The sequence below is a fragment of the Ammodytes marinus genome (assembly GCF_949987685.1).
Source record: "Ammodytes marinus genome assembly, chromosome: 3".
Lineage (NCBI taxonomy): Eukaryota > Metazoa > Chordata > Actinopteri > Uranoscopiformes > Ammodytidae > Ammodytes > Ammodytes marinus.
In genome coordinates, this window is record NC_137232.1 from 7,884,680 (window position 1) to 7,906,605 (window position 21,926).

Consider the following 21,926-nt stretch of genomic DNA (forward strand, 5'->3'; position numbering starts at 1 on the left):
TGTCTAGATTGTTCGTTTTTTAGGAGTGGCTTGAAGACTGCTGTTTTCAGTTTAAATGTCCTCCATGTTTTTGTGGCTGATCGGATAAAATTGTGTCATGGTATTTGAATTGATTTTATGTAGACATAGGGTTAGCACATATCAGAACCCGGTATTGAGGCAGTGACAGCTTGTCTAATTTTCTGAATTTTGTCAGTAAATAAGGAGGCAAACTTATTGCAGGCTCTCGTGAATAGGCCTACATGTTCAGTCGCTGCTGACACATGAGGGGTTGTTAGTTGTTCAACAAATATTGAATTTCAACCTGTATCGAAGACAGTAAATCGTCCCACCCAGGGTGTGTATCTGACTGTCCACTTATAAAGCACTTATGTAGAGAAAACAAAGTTGGAACATCTACAAACAGGTGTTGTTTTATTCTCACTCAAGTGCGTCCTATTAATTTTACCTGGTGTGCTCAGTCCTGTTCTTGCTCTCATTTATATTCTCTCTACTGGCCTGTCAGGTGGGGTTCTGAGTGCCTGTCTGGAAAACGGTTGTGCTGCTGTCTAAATAATACAAGCAGGAAGCAAGCTCCACTTTCAGGTAAAGAAAATGAATTTGTGCTGTTAAGTAGATTTAGGTGGTGTTAAGAATAATGGATTTTTTTGACAAGGATGGCATAACTTCAGTAATATTGCACTTAGTCTTACACTCAAGCTCTGATAAAAAGTATTCCCAACTGTCTGCTCAATAATTGTTATTAAATTATTGCTCTGTTGTTTAAAATAAAGAGGTCTTGGACTAGAATTATTGATCAGGCTTTACTCAACTGGCTAATAAAAATCTTATCTTTGGGCATGTTATATATTGAGAGGGTGGAGAAACAGAGATGCAATGGGGTAGAGGGGGGGAATGACATGCAGAGATGGACCTTGGCCGGATTTGAACCCGGGTCTGCTGCGACAAGGACTGAGCCTTTATGGGGGAGGGGGGGTTGAATATACCTTTTATTTTTAACTGTGATCTACTATTTGCAAAACTTATGTGAGGGGAATAAGTAGGTGTATGTATCTGGGGCTTTCTATTTTTAAAGACCAAAAATCTTGATGTACTTAAACCTTTAATAAAACAAAGAGATTTGTCTTCGAAAGGTAATGTCCTTATAACTAAGGCTGAGGGAATACTGTATCTTGGTTCACATATGCAGCTCGTTCTTAACTTATTGGCAGATGAATAAGTAAAGCTGTCAACTAGATGCTACACAGTATCTAAAAACGGACACGATCTGACACACTTTACATTCATCTTTGCAACTGTTTCACCTCACTAACACTAATGCAACTGGCATCTGATTGACAAACTTTTTTTTGCCATCCTGCCCTCCACCGTCTTCTTCCAATTCTCAGACTACGAATCTTCTCACCATGTCGTCCAAGCCCAGACGCAACCACCATAAAGCAGCCTACATGCCCCTCATGAGAGGCATGAGTGAGCTAGACTTCCAGGGCCCCTGTGTTCCCAGTGACCTAGTGCTGATTGGAGACCATGCCTTCCCTTTAGCAATGAACAGCCAAGGCCAAACGCTGATGGCTGCCTCTCTGTATGGCTGTGGAAGAATTGTGGTCTTGGGCCATGAGGCCTACCTGAACACCTTCCCTGCTCTGGTAGAGAACGCTCTGACTTGGCTGAGAGGAGATGGATCGGACAATGTGTCTGTGGGGGTCCACAATAATGTGAAGGCAGTTGCTGATAATCTCAGCAAATCCAGCTTCCAAGCCAAGGTTGTGGGGTCTTTTGCCAAGGATCTGGGGGTTGGTGTGTATGTGACTGATGCCTACAGTGTGGGTGCAGAGGTGAAGAACCTGGTGGCCTTTATGAAAGCTGGAGGGGGAGTCCTGATAGCAGGTCAGGCATGGAGCTGGGATGAAGCTCACCCAAAGAAGAACACACTGCGTTTGTTTGAAGGGAATAAGGTGTGTGGTGTGGCAGGGATCTACTTCTCTGGGCGTAAGGGTAATGTTGAGTGCCTACCTGTCTGCCCACAGATCCCATCCTCCTGGTTGGCTGTAGGGTAAGTGTATACTTATTTTTATTTTCCAATTTGAAAAGGTTTCAAATTCTGAAACAATTGCCAGACAATACTGCTTGCTATATGGTCTGGCTCATGAACGTATTATAAGAGGTCTGGCTGTGTGAGACTATTTGTTTTCAGTTCTTCTTCGTCTTCCAACTCTAAAAGCCAGGTCTTCCAACTCTAAAGTTGTGAAGTGAGTTGTAATGTAACTTTATTTGAACAGGGACAACGTACGCACAAAACATTAACCTGTTTTAAAGCAAGGAGAGATGTATACCAGGTTTTAGCAAATTGCTATTTTCCACCTGTAGTCCCTGAAAGTGATATCACTTCACTTAAAATTTCCATTTCCTAAAATTATTTTAGAATATATTATAATAAAAATGATGAACTATATTATATAATACCGTGTATTGTAATGACTACTATAATAACATAATAACTGTACCGATTCTGTTCTGGCCATGCACATCTCTCAATGTTGTTCCTGTCTTTAAGTCTGTCTTTACTAGATTGTTTCATAAAGAAACAACATCATAGCATCAAAGTTTTGTATGAGGAATTAAAAGAAAAAAGCTTTTAAAAATGGTATCGATACACTTATTTTTTGCCATAATCATAGATTGTGTCCTTTATACCTGGAATATGTATTTCCCTTTCCTTCTAAATACAGCACTGGTAAAGATTTTGAGGATGACCTGGAGTTCTTACTTAAGGACATTTCGGTGTTTGATGTCCAGGGTGCAGCAATATGTTCAGAGGTTCTGGTCCACAGCCCGCTAGCCTTTCCCATTGCGACCACAAAGGATGGACGGGCGTTTATTGCTGGAGCTTACTATGGGCAGGGACGGGTCATAATTGTTTCACACGAAGCATTTCTGGCACGAGAGGTACTTATCAAAGATTTATTTAGAATTCCTGCCTTAAATTGTCATTATGCGCTCAATTTCATTTATAAAAGCAGACATTCTTCAAATCAAAAATGTATATAAATATGATTAATTTGAATTTTTATGTAGTAACCCACTGTTGACTGCTCCGCCTATGTTTTATGCGATTAACAAAATACACCCTTTCTCACAATAACTGATTTTATTACAGACACTGGCTCCATTTTGGATCAATGCCATCCGTTGGTTGGACGAAGGCCGACATGGGATCGTTGGTGGACAGCAAACTGATGCATTCAACATCCTCAGCAAGTCAGGCTTAAAGTGTGAGAAGACAAACTTTAAGGAAGACCTGAGTGTATTTGTGTGCACAGCATACAGCAGTGATCATGCAGAGAAAATCCAAGACTTTGTGGCAGAGGGAGGAGGCCTGCTGATGGGTGGACATGCCTGGTACTGGGCACAGTCACACCCTGGGAAAAACCCAGTAACTGACTTCCCAGGTATGATAATGTACTGCACACGTTTGATTATACTGCTATGACCAAAGTGAGAAGGAAGGGTTTGTGGGTCAGTATATAGTTATGTTTTAAAGGATATTAAAGGGGGCTACTGCATAGCACTATAACTCTTAGAAACACACTTGGATTCAGGCTTAGCGGGAAAATGGGCAAAGGTCTTGAAAGCTGTGGGGCAGGAAACAAGTAGCAACAGGAAAGCACTGGAAGACACCAAGAAGGGCCCACTGAAAATAAAAACATTTAGGGCAATAAGGCTAGAGAAAGGTGAATGCAAAGAGGGAATATTTAGTACAGATAGTCTGCTGGTGTAAAAGTTTTCTTCAATGTCTTTCAGGGAACAAGATTCTGAACAAAATGGGCATGAGCTTGCTGGGGGCTACAATCGAAGGAGGTCTTTACAAGGCCCCTGTGCCCAGCCAGGCCATCAAAGACCATTACCACTTTCGCCACATTCTGCACCGCTTCGCTGGCCACGTAGCCCAGGGAGAAAATCTTAGCAAGCATGAGGAGGAATGTCTTATAAACCTGGGACGTGACTGTTCCACCTACTTGAAGATGAAGGCTCACGACTGCTCCTCCTATGCACAGGTTGTGTCCACTCTGACTGACATCTTAAAGAAGTCAGGAATGCCACGGGTGACTAGACAAAATAGCAGCAACACTCAGAAACAGCACAATGTGACAATGTCACCTCTTCATTATCATTAACAATGCATTTTCTTTCAAGGTGTGTGAGGCCTGCCCCGTGAAGAGTCCCAAAGACCACCTTCTCCTCAGTGTGGGGGCAGAGGTATATAAGGTTTGCTCAGATCCCGATGATCTCTTCCCCCACCTGATCAAGGATAATCCGTTGATGCCAGTTGTCAACAATCGCAAAATCAAGATTAATGTAAACACAGCAGGTCAGACCTCTTTTTATGTGGACAAATATGTTAACCGCTAATGATTTCAGCTTATATAGAGTGTGTTGTCAAAAGATATTAACACATTTTGACAGAAAACATTCCCCAGAATTGCTGTCTCCACCATTAGGTATAATAAGCTATGTGTGTGTGTATGTCTTTGTTCTTATTTTTCTAAGGGGGGGAGGAATGGATCAGTACAGGTCTCTATCTCTCTCCTGGCAAAAAGACTTCCCTGGCCATTCCGCCAGAGATTGTCAACAAGGACTGGAAGGTACTGTACAGAAAATCAAATATTTATCAAGGTAATTGTGTTTGTTTACGCTATATCCCCAGTGGATGGCCAGCCAAACCCCATGCAGGCCTTTGTGCAGTCATCCATATTTCATCTGTGCTTTGTATCCTTTTTATTTACTGTACAAACCATAATTACAATCAGAAACACATATGTCCTTTCTTCTTAGATCCAGATTGGCTGTCAAACAGACCATCTCAATGCTAAGGAGTTGAATAGAGCACCATGTGTTCATGAGCAATTTCCTGTTACCTCAGAGATGATGCAGGTGTGCAACTTCTGGGGGGGACTTATCTACCTGGTAGCCCCACCCAAGACAAAGGTAGATGGGGTAGAGGTCACAGTGAAGGAGGCTGTACCTGCACCATACTATAAATCTGGTAGGTCAATGGTGGGTGAAGCTGTGGTACATGTTTCCTGATGTGTGTAATATACTTATGGGAGTTAATGTAAGGTGTGATGGGTTTGTCCAGTCTAGAAAAATGAGTTAAATATTTTTGGAAGGAGGTGATATGTTTTGGAAGTCAATGTTATGATATTGGGAATGGAGCCTTAGTATGTTTCCGGTAGACCTATATGAATGTTTATGTCAGCTCGGCTAGAGAGGAGACAGGGTCAGTATTGGTGGGAGGCCCATTAGGCTGTGATTTGCAACAGCCGGGAGCATGGCTTGCGGTGAGACTCTGAGCTGCCACAGAGGTACGAGCACAGGGTTTCCAACTTCCCACACTTGATAATGAACTTCTTTTATAAACTGTGAACAACGGATCAAAGCGCAGGCTGGTTGACTGGACCGACGGCACATCCCACGAGACAGAGTAGCAGTGCTGTGTGTCGGAGAGAGCTGTTCACATGCGATGACTGTGGTCCAGCGCAGAGTACTTTATACCTAACCCCCTAGATAGGTAAGAAGCTCATGTCCATATTTCAAGTCTATTGCATTATGTAAGGAGATACGCTAAGTTACTGGCTGGCTAACCAAGTCGGAATGCCAGATGCCTTTTGGAGAAATGGCAGAGTTTGATCCAGAACAGTTTCTGGATACTGATGGAACTTGGACACGTTTGATTAAGCTTCAAAACCCCAGATTATGGAACCTGATAGAGTATCTGGAGTAAGGATTCCAAAAAGACAGATTTGTGCAGCCTATTCTGGTTAGCTGTTACCCTGAGGAGCGAGAATGGCAAGAGAAGGAGCAGGACAAACTGAGTGAGAAAGAGAGGGAGTGAGAGCATGAGAGGGCAAAACTTTACTTCGAGACAGCTAAGCTTGTTGTGGATAATCCTGATGCTTTTCCAGTCAGCACGGTCTCCTAGGCTCAGGCCAATTTCTTAAGAGAATGGCAAAAGAAAGAGCTAGAATAGCAAGACACTCAGGGAGAGAGACGAGGGAGAGCAGAGAGGGCAAAACTTGACTTTGAGAAAGCTAAGCTTGTTGTAGATCTTCCTGATGTTTTTTCAGTCAGTTTGGTCACCCAGGCTCACACCAAATTCTTAAGGGTTCCCACTATTAATCGTGAGGGCAAGGGAGTTGTGGACTTGCCTACAGTTGACTTGGCAGATTCAGTTTTTGCTAAGTGGTGTGGTGATGACCAGGGGCTGGTGTTGAGTCAGAGCACCTTGGTTGTAGAGCAGAGAGAGAACCCCACTTTGAACCCTCTTAGCGGTCACTTGGGAGGGGGTTGAAGATCAGAAAGTCCCTGTAAGTCTGCTGCCCCCCTGTGCCTGTGGTTGAAGAGCCTTTTCCTAAGCTGGTCATTGATCATGTTGGCCCTTTGCCAAAAACTACATTCTGTGTGAGTAAGATCTTGTTCAAATCACACGCCCAATAAAACTGTATGAAAGAATACCTCAAACTACACATCCTCTTTTTCTTTCAAGGTGTGACAACAGCTGCTGATTGGAAGGAGCTGCGCAAAGCCCCTGCACCCTGGGCAGAGTTGGAGTTTGAAAACATCATCCTTACCGTGCCATCTGATGCTGTCCGGAGCCTGGATCGGCCTGATGAGTTGGCCAAGCACTGGGATGGCATCATGAATGCCATTGCTGACCTGGCTGCCAAACCACACAAATTTCCTCGCAAAGAACGTTTTGTAGCAGATGTGCAGATTTCCCATGGTTTGTGTATTTAACTTTGACACTGTCTTTGTGTCTCACTTTAATAGTCCAGTGCTAATCGCTGCATTAAAATATCTTGTGTACAATTTCCAGTATATGGAAATTGAACTTGGGTGCATACTGCATCAATATACATTTTTTGAGTTTGAGAATTGAACTTTTTGTAGAAAATGACTATCTAAATGAGTAAATGCAGGAACAAAAGCACTTGCACTACAATGTGAAGTAGTACAACGTTTCTCGACCATATGGGACACTGAATATCTGTTACTCCATCCAGGTGAGATGCACGCAGGTTATCCTGTCATGACACATAAGGCTGAAGCAGCTGCCATGGTCAGCGTTGACAAAGCTAGGAAAAAAGGCATTTGGGGCCTCATCCATGAGCTGGGACACAACCAGCAGAGAAGCTGCTGGGAGTTCCCTTCACACACCACAGAGTGTACATGCAACCTGTGGTCAGTGTATGTGCATGAAGAGTACCTGGGGATCGACAGGGCCAAGGTGAAGTGAATACATTTTTTTTTCAGGTGTATTGAGAGATGTATTCGTCACGAGTCACAAAAGACACCTCCTCTTTTTTTTTCCTTTTTGAAAAAACTGAGGCTTTTAAATGGGATTGCATTGCTTCACTATCACATTTTTTAATCTTGTTGCAGGCTCATCCAAGTATGACTTTAAAGAATCGCAACCAGCGTGCAGAGAACTATGCTAAGGGGGGCAAGAAACTTGGCACCTGGGACATGTGGGTGGCCCTGGAGACATATATGCAGGTGAGAGAAAAATGACTGTATGTTACATACTATATAAACTACGTCACACTGGAGTCAGCAGAATTGCAGAACAAAAGTTAAGTTAGTTTGACCCAATAAGTTGTAATGATCACTACACAAATACTATAAACATTTTGGAAAATAGGGTGACACCACTACTGTTTACCTCTGTCTCATTCCATGTAGCTCCAGGACAAGTTTGGCTGGGATGCCTTCAAGAAGGTGTTTGCTGACTACCACAAGATGAGCAATTTTCCAAATGACAACAAAGGAAAGATGAACCTGTACGCTGAGACTTTCTCCCAGGCTGTGGAGATGAACCTGGCTGGATTCTTTAAGGCCTGGGGCTGGCCCATTGAAAAAGCCACTGAGGAGAAGGTCTCCAAGCTGCCTCCCTGGAGTGACCACCCCATGGTCAAGTACGACTGAATTTCAGACTGCTGATGATTGAAATTATAGAGAGATGAGACATTGAGTATTTGATGGCTAACTCAATCAACTGGTTTTCTTTGCTTTTTTGTTGTTATTGTATTTTCAGCAGATGAGTGACATAATTTACCAGATTGTACAACTACAAATTGAAGTTTATAAAGACTTTAAAATCAGATCAACAAAATGAATTAAATGATAGCATTGGCTTCCAGGTGGCAAGACTTATATTTTGAAGATGGGTTGTATTTTGATATATTGTATGACTTACTTTGCGAGTGCGCCGCATTGTAGTAAGGGTGGGCCAAGTCCTTTCCAAATATGTACTAATGTAGCCCCAATAAGCATGACATTACCTGTTAAGCTTTAGTGCAGTAGACTACATACTGCTCTCCAAAACAAAGAACAAGGGATGAGTTCTTGTGTACGAAAAAGTGAATTCTGTTATTTTTCATTGTTGATGTTTAAGATTGATACAAAAATGCAGACCACATAATAACCAGATGGACGTGCACAACAAAGACACATTCAAATGAAAGATTGTGGTGGTGGCAATTTACAGTAGTATTGTGCAATAATAAAAGAGTTGAAGTAAAAGTAGCCCCTATTGGTGTCTCTGCGCTCCTTGTTACAGTCCTTCACTTATTAAAATCACTCTGCTTGGTAATCTTCCTTTAAAGAGGCCCTATTATGCTTTTCAACTTTTATGACCTATAAACATTGTTATAATGATTTATAGTCATGTTTAACCATACTAAAGTGTCAAGTAATGACTTACATGCATTTAGACGTATTCCCTGCTGACCGTCTGGGGTGGCTTTGCAGAGCGCTAAACACTAGGGCAGCCGATCGCGATTCACTTGTTCAAATTTCCGGGATTTATTACGTAGAAAATCCGGATTTTTCCATATATGGTAATGCTGCAACGTGCTCAGGCACGCTCCGGCCATGCCCCCACCTGCCAGCTCAAATCTGCTCATGCCGCTGGAAGTGTTCCGGAAGATAACCAATTACAACGGAGTGGGGTTTGCAGGAGGGGGACGAGGGGGTGGAGAAGCACAAAGCCGAGTGTGGACAGAGATGCTGAAATCACTGAGATGAGAGGAAGAGCTTCCAGAAAATCTACATGGTTTTTTGTGCTGTGATTCCTGTCAGGCTGCTCTATAGGAGTCATTAATGAGAAATTAAGACCAGAAAAGTAGTATAATAGGAGATCTTTAAGCACTTTTAATTGCCTCTTCATAAAATCTGCTGCACAAATAAACATTAAATTTACCATTTTGTTTTGGTGTTTTCAGCTTTTTTTTTTTTTTAATGTATATTATCAATATGGGGATATACTGTACATAGGGTAGCAAGGGGGCCGGGCTGGAGACAAAACCTGGGCACTACGACAAGGACATGCCCTTAGTAAAGTGTTCTCTACCGAGTGAGCCACTGGGTTTCCCACTTTACAAATTATTTAATGAACGAATCATATCACCAGACCGTATGGCTATAATATAGTCTTATAATGAAGGTGTAGTACTTTCATGTCGACTCACAGTTGTTTGTGGCGTTGATTTTGAACGAAAGGTGGTTTATCTGATCTTTAATTGCAGGAGTTAATACTTAATGCATAGTATAACTAATAGAAAGACAATTTATGAATTGTGTGACTTGCCTCAGCACAATAGCTGTAGGCTACATCATCATCATCATCAGGCGGTGGGTTTTGTGACATTTGTGCAGGCAGCCAGCAACCAAGCAAAGCTAAACTAATGTGGACTGCTGCTAGTGTGGCCAGGCACTTCCTGTGAGCATTTCTTGTCGGTGACCACGGTGTCCCGGACCCGGCACAGAAACGCAGCTGGATACTATCCTCCAGAGAGAGGTAAACAAGCTCTGCGTGGACCAGCGAAAATACATCTGAGCGCGCGAGCACCGCAAGCTTTTTCAGCTTAAATTGCGTTTGTAGACGCAAATTGGAACCGAGCCACATAAATACAACACTTATTGCTTGTGGTTTATGTAATGTTTCAGTGTTTGCCCCATGTGTTCCTGTTTGTTGTTAATAAACGAGTTAAGCCGTCCTAAACAGAGTTATTTTCGGGGTGGGGTGTATCCACGGTCCACCAGGAAAATACGCTCGTTTAGAAACGTCGTCCCATTAAAGTTTCCGCATATGACTTCACCTTTCCGGGTTTCCATAAATATTTCCATGTAGAACAGATGACTTGTTGTCTCGTGTAATTTCTCGTGAAGACCAAGCATGCCCGTTAAATGGGTTTTTAAATGATAGGCCTACATTTATTTTTTGGGACGAAATTGTAATTTATTGTAGCCTACGTTTGAAAGAGTTTCAGTAGGCTATTGAATGCTACGCAGAACAAACAGAGTGAGTCATATGATTTCTCATTTTATATCTGCACCGTATTGTTAGGTCTGTAGGTTTAAACATTTAAAACATAGCTATGTTTAAAGGTGTACTTTGGTTTGTTGATTTTAGAGGCAGCAGAGCAGATGGTTCAAACGTAATGCAGTAGGCCTGGATTATAGGTTGAATGTCACATTGTTTTATAACTTTTTATTCACTTCATGTGAATAATTGTCTGGTATAGCCTATTCTTGCAAAGCCAGACCAAACTACAGCAAGTAGTATAGGTATAGCCTAACACAGACATTCGAAAGTAGGTATACCAGTTCAAAATAGTGTCTCCTCTGGAATACACCCCACTGCCTGCGTGATCATTTTGGCTGCTATTATGATTTTCAAAATTAACCTACTGTTTTGTCGTACTTTTTTTTTGCACAGGTATTATTTTATTACTCTCTAACTTGCAACTGCATGCACACAATGACAACTAGCACTGACATGCTAATTGGTTTAATTCACAGCCTCAGGGTTGTGTTGTGCTCTCAACATCCACAAATATTAAACTACAACCTGTTTTGCAGACATTGAACCGACCCACCCAGGGTGTGTCTCAGACTGTCCACCAATAGCAGTATGTAAAGGATGATTCCCACAGTTGGAATGTCAACAAACTGGTGTTGTTTTATTCTCACTCAAGTGCGTCCTATTAATTTCACCTGGTGTGCTCAGTCCTGTTCTTGCTCTCATTTATATTCTCTCTTCTGGCCTGTCAGGTGGGGTTCTGAGTGCCTGTCTGGAAAACGGTTGTGCTGCTGTCTAGATAATATAAGCAGGAAGCAAGCTCCACTTTCAGGTAAAGTAAATCCCTTTGTGCTTTTTGGTAGATTATAGCAATAATACATCTTCTCCTGACACTAGCCTAGCCTAGCCTCACTGAAGCTCTGAGTACTGATTCCTTTGCCTGAAAACTAAAATATGTGATTTTATATAATAACCGGAGAACATTCTGCTCAGTAGTGATCATTAAGCTATTGCTTTGTTGTTGTTGTAAGAAAAAAAGAGGTCCGTCAGAATTCTTGATGAGATTAAGTCAGGCTTCAGTCAACGGGCTGATATGAAATATAAAAAATGTGTACTGTTAGTTGTCAGTGACTGAGATGTAGGCTACACACTATTTGCAATGTTCTTGTATGGGAAGAAGTTATGTTTGAGGCTCTCTATTTCTGAAGACCAAAAATCATGATGTTCTTTAAACTTTACTCCTATTATTCAAAAGACCCTAAATAAATTGAATCAGTACCTTTCAAGGACAAATCTCTTTGCAACCGCAAAAAGATTTGTCCTTATTACTAATAAGGAAATGACTAATGCTTAGGAAATATCTGGGCTATCATAAGGTTTACGTTCTTTTTTAACATATTTACAGTAAAATACATTAAGCTCTCGACTAGATGCTTTTTAACTTTATCTGCAAGTACTGTAACATACACAGTATATAACAAAGACAAGAACTGACACACTTAAAATTCATCTAGTTGAACTGTTTATATTCTGTGAACATTTTAGATATTTTTATGTGTCCACTCCACCGTGAGCTAAGGTAACGTAATTTTGCTTAATATGTGCACCGGTGTATTTATTGAATGACAATAAAGCAATTAATTCTAAAGATTAAAGTCTAAACTGTTCACCCTCAGTAACAAACTCAACTTGCATCTTACTTGAAAAACTTTTTTCTGCCATCCTGCCGCCACCCTTTTCATCCAACCCTCAGAGCATCGACTCTTCTCACCATGTCGACCGGGCCCAGACGCAACCACCATGAAGCAGCCTACATGTCCCTCATGAGAGGCATGAGTGAGCTGGACTTCCGGGGCCCCCCTGTTCCCAGTGACCTAGTGCTGATTGGAGACCACGCCTTCCCTTTAGCAATGAACAGCCAAGGCCAAACGCTGATGGCTGCCTCTCTGTATGGCTGTGGAAGAATTGTGGTCTTGGGCCATGAGGCCTACATGAACACCTTTCCTGCTCTGGTAGAGAACGCTCTGACCTGGCTGAGAGGAGATGGATCTGACAACGTGTCAGTGGGGGTCCACAATAATGCGAAGGCAATTGCTGATAATCTCAGCAAATCCAGCTTCCAAGCCAAGGTTGTGGGGTCTTTTGCCAAGGATCTGGGGGTTGGTGTGTATGTGACTGATGCATACAGTGTGGGTGCAGAGGTGAAGAACCTGGTGGCCTTTATGAAAGCTGGAGGGGGAGTCCTGATAGCAGGTCAGGCATGGAGCTGGGATGAAGCTCACCCAAAGGAGAACACACTGCATCAGTTTGAAGGGAATAAGGTTGCTGGTCCGGCAGGGATCTACTTCTCTGGGCGTAAGGGTAACGTTGAGTGCCTACCTGTCTACCCACAGATCCCTTCCTCCTGGATGGCCGTAGTGTGAGTGTTAAAACACATTTAGAAACTTTGCAAAATGACAACTTTTAATCTGAAAACATGGAAGGCCTTCCTGTTTATGACAGTATTATTAAAGGTGCAGTGGCATCATCTAGTGGTCAAAGTTATAGATTGCAACACTCCGTCTATACCCTTCAGGTTCTGAGAATTTACAGAAGCTACAGTGGCCTTTTTAGGGAAGGGACTATATTTACTAAATATGGCATCATCCCCCACTGCCTGTAAGTTTTTCCACAATATCAAGTGATGAGGTGAACATGTTAATAGTTATAGTGGAAACCCACTATAAAAACGCAGCTAAGTTTGCCCTGCGTTCTGCTATACTGTAGAAACATGGCAGTGCAACATGGCGCCGTGCCCCACTCCTATGTAGATTAAAAAAAGCTCATTCTAAGGTGATACAATAAACAACAACTCTATTTACAAGTAATTTTACACCAATTGAAACGCATTTAGCAATATAATATTCCATTTCTACCACGTCTGTTCTGAAAAAAAACGCCAAGTCCCTTCACATACTGGGCCTTTAATAGTGAACATATCACTTCACTTAAACCCTTTCCTTCAAGTATTTTAGAATATATTCTAATAAATATTATAAACTATATAAAAGAATACCTTACATTGTAATTCATCTTAAAATAATAACATTATAACTGTACTGTTTCTGTTCTGGCCATGGACCTTTCTTCCATATTACAAACCTCTCTCAATGATTTTCTGCCACTGTCCTCTGAAAAATACAAAATACCAAAACACAAATGAATACACAAAACAAGTATAAAAGAATAAACATTTACTATTGCAATAATAATAATAATAATAATAATAATAATAATAATAATAATAATAATAATAATAATAATAATAATAATAATTTGTACTATTACTATTTTATTAGGAATACATAAATAAAAAACATTTTAAAAATGTAATTGAAACTTATTTTTAACGTAATTATTGAATAGATTTGTGTCTCATATCTCTCCCTCTCCTCTCCCCCTTTCAAATACAGCACTGGCAAGGATTTTGAGGACGACCTGGAGTTCTTACTCGAGGACATTTCAGAGTTTGACATCCAGGGTGGAGCAATATGTTCACAGATTCTGGTCCACGGCCCGCTAGCCTTTCCCATTGCGACCACAAAGGATGGACGGGCGTTTATTGCTGGAGCTTACTATGGACAGGGACGTGTCATAATTGTTTCACACGAAGGATTTCTGGCACGAGAGGTACTTATCAAAGATTTATTTTGAATTCCTGCCTTCATGATTCAAATTGAGCACAATAAGATAATTTGCTCATGTGGTACATTTTATACCTAGACTATATCAGTAAATTGTCATTATGCGCTCCATTTGATTTATGAAAGCAGACATTCTTCAAACCAAAAATGTATATAAATATGATATATTTGTTGTTTTATGTGGTGACCAACAGTTGACTGCTCTGCCAATTTTTTTATTTGATGAACAAAATACACCCTTTCTCACAATAACTGCTTTTATTACAGACACTGGCTCCATTTTGGATCAATGCCATCCGTTGGTTGGACGAAGGCCGACATGGGGTCGTTGGTGGACAGCAAAATAATGCATTCAACATCCTCAGAAAGTCAGGCTTAAAGTGTGAGAAGACAAACTTTAAGGAAGACCTGAGTGTATTTGTGTGCACAGCATACAGCAGTGATAATGCAGAGAAAATCCAAGACTTTGTGGCAGAGGGAGGAGGCCTGCTGATGGGTGGACATGCCTGGTACTGGGCACAGTCATACCCTGGGAAAAACCCAGTAACAGACTTCCCAGGTATGATAATGTACTGCACAAGTTTGATTACATACGGGCACTGCTATGTCCTAAATGAGAAGGAAGGGTGTGTGGGTCAAAATATAGTCAAACTGGGCTACTGGATAGAACTAAAACTCAGTTGGATTCAGGCTAAGCAGACATGTTCAAGACAAACAGAGCCTGGCAATGGTGTACTTTAGGATCCCTCAAGAATTTTAAGAATTTCTATGCTCTACAGAAATAATATATTGAGGTACATGCACATTCAGCACAGGGAACCAGGTACAAATGAGACACATTTGACTGCAGGTGAGCAGGGAGACTGAACTTCTGAAACAGATCAAATAACGGATAGAATTATATCAGTTGGCCGTCTCACATCGTGCATGCCTGCCCAATGACTACTTAAAGTGGGTGTGAACTTTGGATTTGTGGTTTATGAAAGTTGTATATCATTCGGGTTCCATGTAGGAGTGAACCTTTGAAGATTCCAAAACTAAAAGCTCATAGCAGCATGCTAACCAAAGGAGGCCAGTGTCAGCTCTGGGGATTGTCTCACCAGTGCCTATAATAGCAGTGGTCTTGAAGGCTGTGGGGAAGGCAATAAGTAAAAAGAGGGAAGCACTCGAAAACACCAAGAAAGGGCCACAGAATATAACACTTTTAATCTAACAACCGACAGGAAGGGTAGAGAAAGGGCAAAAAAGCAAGTAAAAGATGTATGCAAAGGGAATGTTTAGTGTAGGGGAGAACGGGGTAATTTGTCACACGGGTTGGTTGTCACAATTGTTATATCTCAGAACCAGAAGGCGCTGTCTGTGAAATTTTGGTATGAAAATATCCAGAATTGGGATCAGAGGTCACCTACGTAGTCTTCCTTGGAGTTAGACTGCTGAATTTGAGGAGAGACGACTGTTAGGGTTTTCCATGTCAAATTGAAAATATTTAGCTCCTCAGTATTTTTCTTCTAGGCTTTTACACAATGGGTTTATAACAAAACACTTGTTACCCATACACAGTGTGAAGGGTAAACTATAGTTTAGATTGTGGTTAGCAAGTTAATTAGTTTTCAGATGGTTGTTGGCCTTGATGCTAGCAAGAAATTCAAGTTGGGGTTGGTCGTCACATTTTTTGGGGGGTTGTTATCCAAAGGCTGCAGCCAGAAAAGGAACCCAATAACGAAAGAAATTTTCAAGCTGTATCCTCACTGACACCCCAGAGAAGGAAAGAATAGAGCAGGAAAAGACAGCTAGCATGCAAAAGAAAAAAGGGCAACAAAATCAAAACAAACCCAGTGCATCCCAAACTAGACCAGCTGCCAAGGCTACATTAAGTTATGTAGGCCTATTTGTCAACTTGACAATGCAATTAAACTTTCAAATTTAGTTTTACTTTCTTGCCTTCTTTTTAATATTATTCCCAGTAAGATAACATTGTGACAAACAACCCCATAGTGTTTGACAACCGACCCCTTGATGGGGTTGGTTGTCACAATGTGTAAGGGTGTCTTTGATGATTAATTTCTTCTTTATTACAATAAGATAGAAAAAGTGAGGGGTTCACATTTCAAGCCAACACCTTAAGCTTCAATTTAATGTAGGAATGATTATTGAAAGATGTTTAGGTGATGAGCAATTCTCACTGGAGTAAAAAGTGTGCCTACTTAACCCGTTCTCCCCTACAGTATATCGGCTGGTGGTTTTTAGTAGCCTAAGGCCCTGTACCATGATTATTTTCACAATAGATTATACATGTAGAACAGTATATCAAGTCAAAGTTTTCTTCAATATCTTTCAGGGAACAAGATTCTGAACAAAATGGGCATGAGCTTGCTGGCGGCGACGATCGGAGGTGGTCTTTACAAGGCAGCGGTGCCCAGCCAGGCCATCAAAGACCATTACCACTTTCGCCACATTCTGCACCGCTTCGCTGGCCACGTAGCCCAGGGAGAAAAACTTAGCAAGCATGAGGAGGAATGTCTTATACACCTGGGACGTGACTGTTCCACCTACTTGAAGATGAAGGCTCACGACTGCTCCTCCTATGCACAGGTTGTGTCCACTCTGACTGACATCATAAAGAGGTCGGGCATGCCACAGGTGAATAAAGACAAAATAGCACCAACACTCAATTCAGTAGAACAGCACAAAGCTAAACAATCAGTCAGGCGTAAACAACACCTATAATGATATTTACTCTTCATTTTGGTTCAAGGTGTGTGACAGCTGCCCAGTGAAGAGTCCCAAAGACCACCTTCTCCTCAGTGTGGGGGCAGAGGTGTACAAGGTTTGCTCAGATCCCGATGCTCTCCTGCCCTACCTCATCAAGGATAACCCGTTGATGCCCGTCGTCTACAACCACACAATCAAAATTAATGTTGACACAGCAGGTCAGACCTCCTTTTTTTGTGGACAAAATATGTAAACCATTAGTGAGTTCAACCTACATAGAGTATGTGCCTCTTGTGTATAATTGTGTTTAAATTGTATATACGTACACAACTGAATTTAATAGGTTGACGTAACTGTTAGGTTGCATTACTGTACGAACCACAATGTGATGCTTCTGTGTGTGTGTGTGTGTGTGTGTGTGTGTGTGTGTTTGTGTCTGTGTCTGTGTTTGTGTCTGTGTGCTTGTCTTTGTAAGGAGGCGGGGAGTGGATCAGTACAGGTCTCTATCTCTCTCCTGGTATGAAGACCTACCTAGCTATTCCGCCAGAGATGGTCAACCAGGACTGGAAGGTACTGTACAGAAAATCAAACAATTATTGAGTTAAATGTGTTTCTTTACGCCGTATCGCCAGTGGAGGTCCAGCCAAACCCCATGCAGGCCTTTGTGCAGTCATCCATATTTCATCCAAGCTTTGCATCCTTTTTATTTACAGTATAAAACCATACTTGCAATCAAAAACCCATATTTCCGTTTTTTTTTTAGATCCAGATTGGCTGTCAAACAGACCATCTCAATGCTAAGGAGTTGAAGAGAGCACCATGTGTTCATGAGCGATATCCTGTTACCTCAGAGATGATGCAGGTGTGGAACCTATGGGGGGGACTCATCTACCTGGTAGCCCCACCCAAGACAAAGGTAGATGGGCTAGAGGTCAAAGTGCAGATGGCTGTTCCTGCACCATACTATAAATCTGGTGAGTGTGTGGTGTGTTTGAAACTGTCTCCTCATGTGTGTATACCTATGGGAGTAAATGGGTGTGTAATGTTTTCCCAATATAGACAAATGTGTTAAATATGGTTGTTTTGGAATTGGGGGTTGAATACATTTAATTTAAGTAAGTACGATCCTGTACAAAGCAGGTGGTTATGAAAGAATACCTCAAACTTAATGTCACTAAATAACTGATAATTCCTCTCTCAGTTTTGAATACACCCATCCTCTTTTTTCGTTCAAGGTGTGACAACGGATGCTGAATGGTCGTTGCTGCGCACAGCTCCTGCACCCTGGGCAGAGTTGGAGTTTGAAAACATCATCCTTACCGTGCCATCAGATGCTGTCCGGAGCCTGGATCGGCCTGATGAGTTGGCCAAGCACTGGGATGGCATCATGAGGGCCATTGCTGACCTGGCTGCCAAACCACACAAATTTCCTCGCAAAGAACGTTTTGTAGCAGACGTGCAGATTTCCCACGGTAGGTCTATTTAGCTTTGACACTGTATTTGCATATCACTTGGAGAAGACCCCGTCCAAACTCATGCTAGGTGAGATGTACCCTAGTGTGACCAGCCTGCTCTTGCAAGCTTCACATTAGTCTCTCTCCCGCATATCAGTCTGGCATTTCTCCATTCTCCGTGTGTAGGAGCCGGTCAAAAAATTACCGGGTAGCTCAGTTGGTAGGGCGTCCCCCCCATGGGCCTCGGCCAGCAGCGGTGTCTCTACACTATCAATAAAGCATGAAAAAATAAAAAATAAAAATTACCGGGTCAATCAGGGCTCTTGTTCAGACCTAACGTTAGTCCCTTAGTGGAAGGCAGCCCTTGTATGTTCATGTAGTCATCAATCTAGGAGATTGGAGAAATGCAAAATTTATCTGTGGGAGACAATGTATGTGAAGCTCGCGTGAGAGGCAGGTTATACCATGGACAGGTCCCCAGTCTATCACAGAGCTAACATACATATACAGACAACCATTCACATTCACACCAAAGGGAGTAGAATAAGACTTTCCTATTCACCAAACCTGCATGTTCATGTTAACTCAAAAAGGGACACGGTTCAGTGCTAATGTCTGCTTTAAGAATACCTTGTTTACTATTTACAGTATATGGACATTTAATTAACATTTAAACACTTGTTTTCGATAAAATTACATAGCAGCACACACACTTGCACTACAATATGAAGTGCTACAATGTTTCTCTACATTAGATATGGAAAATGAATGATCTGTTACTCCATCCAGGTTGGATGCATGCAGGCTATCCTGTTATGACACATAAGTCTGAAGCAGCTGCCATGGTCAGCGCTGAGAAAAAAGGCATTTGGGGCCTCATCCATGAACTGGGACACAACCAGCAGAGAGGCTGCTGGGAGTTCCCTTCACACACCACAGAGTGTACATGCAACCTGTGGTCAGTGTATGTGCATGAAGAGTACCTGGGGATCGACAGGGCAAAGGTGAAGTGAATACAATTTTTTTTTATGTATTGAGAGATGAATTTATGTCACTGGGATTGTCACTTTTAACTGGGATTGCATTGCTTCACTATCACATCATTTCATCTTGTTCAATGCAGGCTCATCCAAATATGAGTTTAAAGAATCGCAACCATCGTGCAGAGCACTATGCTAAGGGGGGCAGGAATCTTGCCGGCTGGGATATGTGGGTGGCCCTGGAGACCTATATGCAGGTGAGAGAGAATTACTGTATGTTACACCCTTTAGAGAAAGTATATTGCACTGGAGTCAAGAGAATTGCAGATCAAAAGTAAAGTTAGTCTGGCCCAGTAAATTTTAATGCAAACTACACAAATACTTTAAAAATGTTGGAAAATAGGGTGACAACACCACCATTTACCTCTGTCTCATTCCATGTAGCTCCAGGACAAGTTTGGCTGGGATGCCTTCAAGAAGGTGTTTGCTGCCTACCACAAGATGAGCAAATTTCCCAATGACAAGAAAGGAAAGATGAACCTGTACGCTGAGACTTTCTCCCAGGCTGTGGAGATGAACCTGGCTGGATTCTTTAAGGCCTGGGGCTGGCCCATTGAAAAAGCCACTGAAGAGAAGGTCTCCAAGCTGCCTCCCTGGAGTGACCACCCCATGGTGCAGTACGACTGAACTTCAGACTGCTGCTGGTTAGAAGTGTAGAGAGTTTAATGGGTTCCACATTCTTGACATTCAGTATTTGATGGCTAACTCAATTTACAGATTGTATTTTCTTCTTTTGTTGTTATTGTATTTTCACCACATTTATTTTGAAAAACAAAGATTAGTTACACAGTTGACCAGATATATAAAGCTTTTAAATGATTTTGACTTAAAAACAAATTGTAGTTTTAAAAGACCTTTAAAGCAGAATACCAAAAACTTAGAGGTTATTCAATGACCAGATTTGCTTCCAGGCGGCCTAGACTTGTGTTTTGAAGAAGGGTTGTATTGTGTATATATTGTATGACTTAATCATTTTCATGTATAATTAAAGATTGTACATGTGTAGCAGTGAACCGAGGGTTGGCCAAGGGATTGTCCAAATGTGCAATAATTTTCAGTAGACTACATACAGTTATCCAAAACAAGGAGCAAGGGAATATATTGGTGTTGAAGATTGTCTCCTTGTTTTAGGTTAATTTGAAAGAAAAGTGTATCATGTCCTTTTTTATTGTTGATGTTTAAAATGTATGCAAAAAGGCAGACCATAATATCCAGATGGAAATGCATAACACAGACTCATAAAAAAAGTGAAAATGTTGGTGGTGGCGGTGGCTATTTATGATATTTTCATAGTACTATATGAATCAAACTGATTAACATGTTGTTTTTGAATGTCCTGCTCTGCTTCATTTGGCACGTTACTGTCTTACTATATGGTAACTAAGCCACTGAGTCTTTGCATTTCGATTGTTGGGGAATCAGGTCAGGCCCACACAGGTCACTAACAGTTCCCACAAAGCAAGCAAACATATGCACTATTGTATTTAGCTGAATAAAAGCTGTATGTTTTGTTTGGATATTTAATATATTTCCTTTATCATTTGGACTTTGCCTCATCAGCTAAGCCGTGTGGTTCCTTAATGCTTTGAGTCTTGGGTTCTTATCTGACATGATGCCAATACAGCACCTGTAATGCCATGGTTTTGTTGTTGTTTTGTGCCAATAAAAGTTAAAACAAATAAATAAATATAAATGTGTTCTTACTCTTGGAGCATTTCTACACCACTCCTTTAAGGGATATCAAAATCTATATGGTAACCATAGATAGTATAATAAATGGTATCTATAATGGTAACACATATTTATACATCTGGGACTTCTCATCTTGCTGCTGTAATTGAGAACGTTATTGCAGCGTGTTATCCTGACCTTAATGTAACCTTTTGTACTTTTGCAACTGCCTCTATAGGTTCATGTATGGTGCAACTCAGACTTGTTCCCTCTACTTGTGTTAACCACGCGTTCCCTGTTCTATAGTATGTGATGGCTCTGTTTCATCCTGTCTTTGTCACAATCAAGCAGATGGCTTAACGTGCACTCTGTTAGAATGTCACCCTGGCAAGGAATGAACTACAGACAACAATTTGCTTCTCAATTTTATTTCGGATCTCACTCATTAAACAATACACAACACTTCTTAGGAGGAATACGTTCTCATGACTTACTTTATTCCTTTTCTATCAAAAAAGGAATACACGACTTCTCTCGTGCAAAACCTTCAAAGGTTTCTTCAAAAAAAACAATACACAAAGGTGACATTTAACAGTCAATATAATACTGTTTTATAATGTATACATATTGACTTTAGCTGGCAGGATGAACAGGTAGCTTGTATCAGACAGGACGTATCTCTCTCTATCTTTCAATCAACATTAGTAAGTGGTTGGCCAATAAAAAAGAGACACTGTGTCGGAGGACAGATATTGTGTAGTGGACTCTGTGCAGTGAGTCATAGGGTTGTGTTAGTTGAAGTCCCACCCTTTTATGGTCATAACATGTTCAACTTTAACCTTCCCTCTTGCTCTTGCTCTCATTTATATTGTCTCTTCTCTCCCGTGAGGCAGTGTTCTCTATGAATTGTCTGTGACTACTGTGCCATACTGTAATAGGCTACTACAAGCAGAAAGTCTACTTAACTTCCAGGTAAAACATATATTTTTGCTGTATGGTGGTTGTG

The 21,926-nt window shown here is 41.4% G+C and overlaps 2 protein-coding genes across 4 annotated transcripts; both read left to right on the plus strand.

The window, feature by feature from the left end:
• The first annotated feature begins 502 nt into the window (after positions 1-502).
• On the plus strand, positions 503-8,044 carry LOC307271514 (TRPM8 channel-associated factor homolog). The gene is made up of 12 exons (XM_080054003.1): positions 503-585; positions 1,389-2,053; positions 2,730-2,946; positions 3,158-3,449; positions 3,802-4,103; positions 4,195-4,369; positions 4,549-4,643; positions 4,834-5,044; positions 6,545-6,781; positions 7,062-7,285; positions 7,441-7,554; positions 7,741-8,044. Exons 2-12 carry the CDS (start codon positions 1,407-1,409, stop codon positions 7,981-7,983), a joined length of 2,757 nt encoding a protein of 918 aa, XP_079910129.1. The 5' UTR covers positions 503-585; positions 1,389-1,406; the 3' UTR covers positions 7,984-8,044.
• A 1,793-nt stretch (positions 8,045-9,837) lies between these two features.
• Positions 9,838-20,936, plus strand: LOC307271512 (TRPM8 channel-associated factor homolog). Of its 3 annotated transcripts, none has more exons than XM_080054000.1 (13): positions 9,838-9,856; positions 11,113-11,192; positions 12,114-12,779; positions 13,813-14,029; positions 14,311-14,602; positions 16,382-16,683; positions 16,799-16,973; positions 17,231-17,325; positions 17,519-17,729; positions 17,991-18,227; positions 18,999-19,213; positions 19,333-19,446; positions 19,634-20,936. In XM_080054000.1, the coding sequence occupies exons 3-13, from the start codon at positions 12,133-12,135 to the stop codon at positions 19,874-19,876; spliced, it is 2,748 nt and encodes a 915-aa protein (XP_079910126.1). In that variant the 5' UTR covers positions 9,838-9,856; positions 11,113-11,192; positions 12,114-12,132; the 3' UTR covers positions 19,877-20,936. The 3 variants fall into 3 exon arrangements, with proteins under 3 accessions (XP_079910126.1, XP_079910125.1, XP_079910124.1); XM_080053999.1 differs by lacking the exon at positions 9,838-9,856 and adding an exon at positions 10,268-10,360; XM_080053998.1 differs by lacking the exon at positions 9,838-9,856 and having other exon boundaries at positions 11,051-11,192.
• The last annotated feature ends 990 nt before the right edge of the window (positions 20,937-21,926 follow it).